This window comes from Ostrea edulis, chromosome 7 (assembly GCF_947568905.1).
Source record: "Ostrea edulis chromosome 7, xbOstEdul1.1, whole genome shotgun sequence".
NCBI lineage: Eukaryota > Metazoa > Mollusca > Bivalvia > Ostreida > Ostreidae > Ostrea > Ostrea edulis.
This window is the reverse complement of record NC_079170.1, coordinates 68,172,217-68,174,950: the sequence shown is the minus strand read 5'-3', so window position 1 is coordinate 68,174,950 and position 2,734 is coordinate 68,172,217. Positions and strand designations below refer to the sequence as shown.

Sequence of the window (2,734 nt, the reverse complement as noted above, 5' to 3'; positions counted from 1 at the left end):
GAATTCTGGTCTGGTCGGTTGTTTAACTTTTTCCTTCCTGTTACAAGACTCACCAGAAGAAAGTGTGAAACTTACAGAAGAGGAAAGAATTAATGATGAATTCAACCATTTTTAAAAAAATTATTTTATACATGATTGTGCACTCTGTGTACTGTATACCCCATTACACTTTTCTCATTTTGCACACCATCCTTATCATGCTTATTGGTTCTAAATGAAGTCAAACTGAGTTAACAAGGTGAGATTTCAATCTCTACTGATAGATTTACTAATTAGTAATTTTAAAATATGTTTTCCTTCTCAGACTTCCACCTGTATTCACCAGGATAACTTCGGAGATGAATAAGAATTTGACTGTGCTACACACATGTAAATCAAAGGATATTTCCTTAGTAACACAAGACAAGTATTAAATTCACTCCCATCTTTTTATTGGACCAATATCTTATTACTGCCATCCCACTCTGATTTCGTATCATAGTACAATTAATTAACATTGATTTTCCTTCATTGATTGATCTTCACATTTCTGGGGAGCTCTTTTTTTCACATAACTCCAACATTTGCCTCAGTATAGTCATTGATTATTAATGACAAAATACGAGAAGACAGACGTGTCTTGTTTAAGTCACCTGACACTCAGCTATTTGGATTTATCTAAATTCATTGTTCACACATTGTTTAATTATTGTGTGGGTACACAGGTGCAACATTTGGTACAAAAGCAAACTTTTCGTACACCAAAAAATTCACCCAGTCACGTTTCAGCCCTACAATCCAGTTTGAGTGATACATGTATATTGCAAATGAATTTTTTTTATTATTTAAATGTAAATGTGGTGTGTAAATTCTGTCTGGAAGCAGACATACCTTTTACAGGTGTTAGATTCCCTGTCTGAACATACCTTTAACAGGGTTTTTTTTTTTTTGAGATTCGCTCTCTGGACAAACCTTTAACAAGGGTGGGTGGGTGGGGGTGTTAGATTCCCTGTCTGGACATACCTTAAACACACGCACAGAGAGAGAGAGAGAGAGAGAGAGAGAGAGAGAGAGAGAGTAAGTAGAATCTCTGTCCAATACCTTTTAGGAGGGGGTTTTAGAATCACTGTATGGACATACCTTTAGGAGGGGTTTTTTAGATTCGTTGTCTGGACATACCTTTAGGATGGTTTTTTTTAGATTCGCTATCTGGACATACCTTAAGGAGGGCTTTTTTAGATTCGCTGTCTGGACATACCTTAAGGAGAGGGGTTTTAGATTCGCCGTCGCCCACATTGCTCTTGGCATGCCACTCCAGGAGAACTTTAACAATGTCGGCATGACCTCTGGCACAGGCGAGATGTAATGCAGTTCTGCAACAATAAAATCATATTAAAATTAAAAACTCTATGTAACTTTTACTGTGTAATGTTATGAGTGAACTTGAATAGTATTGAATGCTTGTTTATGTCTAGGACATGATTTTATTTTAGATGTTTATTAAGCTACTAGAATTACTCTTTTAAAAAAACATAACTTGTATTCTAACACATTGTAGATACAGCTCTGTGACAAAAGTGAGTTCCCTAAACATATACTTTCAATCCAATGCTCTCTCTAACATGTTTCAGCCAATTTCTATTCATTCCTGCTGAAATAAACACCTTTAATTTTCACTCTCATAATCTTGATCTATTGCAGATATAATATGTAACAACTTAAATCACAAAGTTAGATTTATCATTAAACAAACACTGTAATAAAGATTACAGAACACTCAAAGTATTTTCTGCCATTATTTTTAACATGAATGTACAAAATGTTCGATTCCTTGTTTTGAATGTCTTCACAGGTCAGCACTAGGTATTTAAACCCATTCAAGTGACATACTTAAATACTTTTGACTGTATAGAACGATTATATACTTTTATAGTAGATCACACAAATTCAAGCTAAGCAGGTTAAAGAATCAATGTATTCCAAAGGCCAGAGGGGTTTCTCAGTAACATGAATTGTCTTTAAAAGAATGAACCAAGCTAAATACAGATTCCTAGAGTGTATCTTTATCTCAAAAAGATGACACTGGAATTTCATACATGTCAAATCATGTTAATAAATATATCGGTAAAACACCTGTTCTTTAAATCAGATAAACCGTCTTATTGACAAAAACTAGGGTCGATTTCTTGCAAAGACTCAAATTCATCAGCATCAAATTACCTGTTTTCTTTGTCAAGAGCGCTTGTGTCCTTCTTCACGAGTTGCACAACTTTTGACAAATCCCCCGTCCATGCTGCTTTGTGGAGTTTTGGGAGATCCTTCTCGCGCACTTCATAACCGGTCTCTGCCCCTCCCGAAGCTCCCCCAGTTGCCGCCGCCTCCTGGGGATCGTAACTTCCTTTACCCTGGGTCTTCTTTCTGATAGTTTTAATGAATTTCTTCATTTCTATACATATATATCACGTTCTCAAAATCACCAGTGGCTGTTGCTGGTTTGAACATCGGCCATGACTGTAAACAAACGAATTCGGAAAGATCTTTAGAACGTACCGAGGAGTTCCAAACATATGTAATATATTTTGGCGGGCTTTTCAAATTTTCCCCCGAAATTGCATATAGGCTAAAACTTTTGAAATGTCCACCTTTATAGGGCACCTCGCGGATTTCTTTCGAAAACCACACGAACCGGTAATATTGTCCGGCCTGCCTAACTGAAGACCTACAAGTAAATGAAGACCTAGGCTATATACGGTAG

General features: G+C 36.3%; 1 protein-coding gene across 14 annotated transcripts in view; it reads right to left on the bottom strand.

The window, feature by feature from the left end:
• LOC125677925 (ankyrin repeat domain-containing protein 26-like) overlaps positions 1-2,530 on the bottom strand; it is a 101,396-nt gene extending 98,866 nt beyond the window's left edge. For 8 of the 14 annotated variants that reach the window (XM_056145168.1, XM_056145169.1, XM_056145172.1 and 5 more), the window contains exons 1-2: positions 2,200-2,530; positions 1,238-1,352 (exon numbers count right to left, since the gene is read on the bottom strand). In XM_056145168.1, coding sequence (XP_056001143.1) covers positions 1,238-1,352; positions 2,200-2,423 — 339 coding nt within the window. In that variant the 5' untranslated portion in view covers positions 2,424-2,530. The remainder of the gene's footprint in view (positions 1-1,237; positions 1,353-2,199) is intronic. The other 6 variants (XM_056145170.1, XM_056145175.1, XM_056145176.1 and 3 more) reach the window with 1 other exon arrangement.
• Between the last annotated feature and the right edge of the window lie 204 nt (positions 2,531-2,734).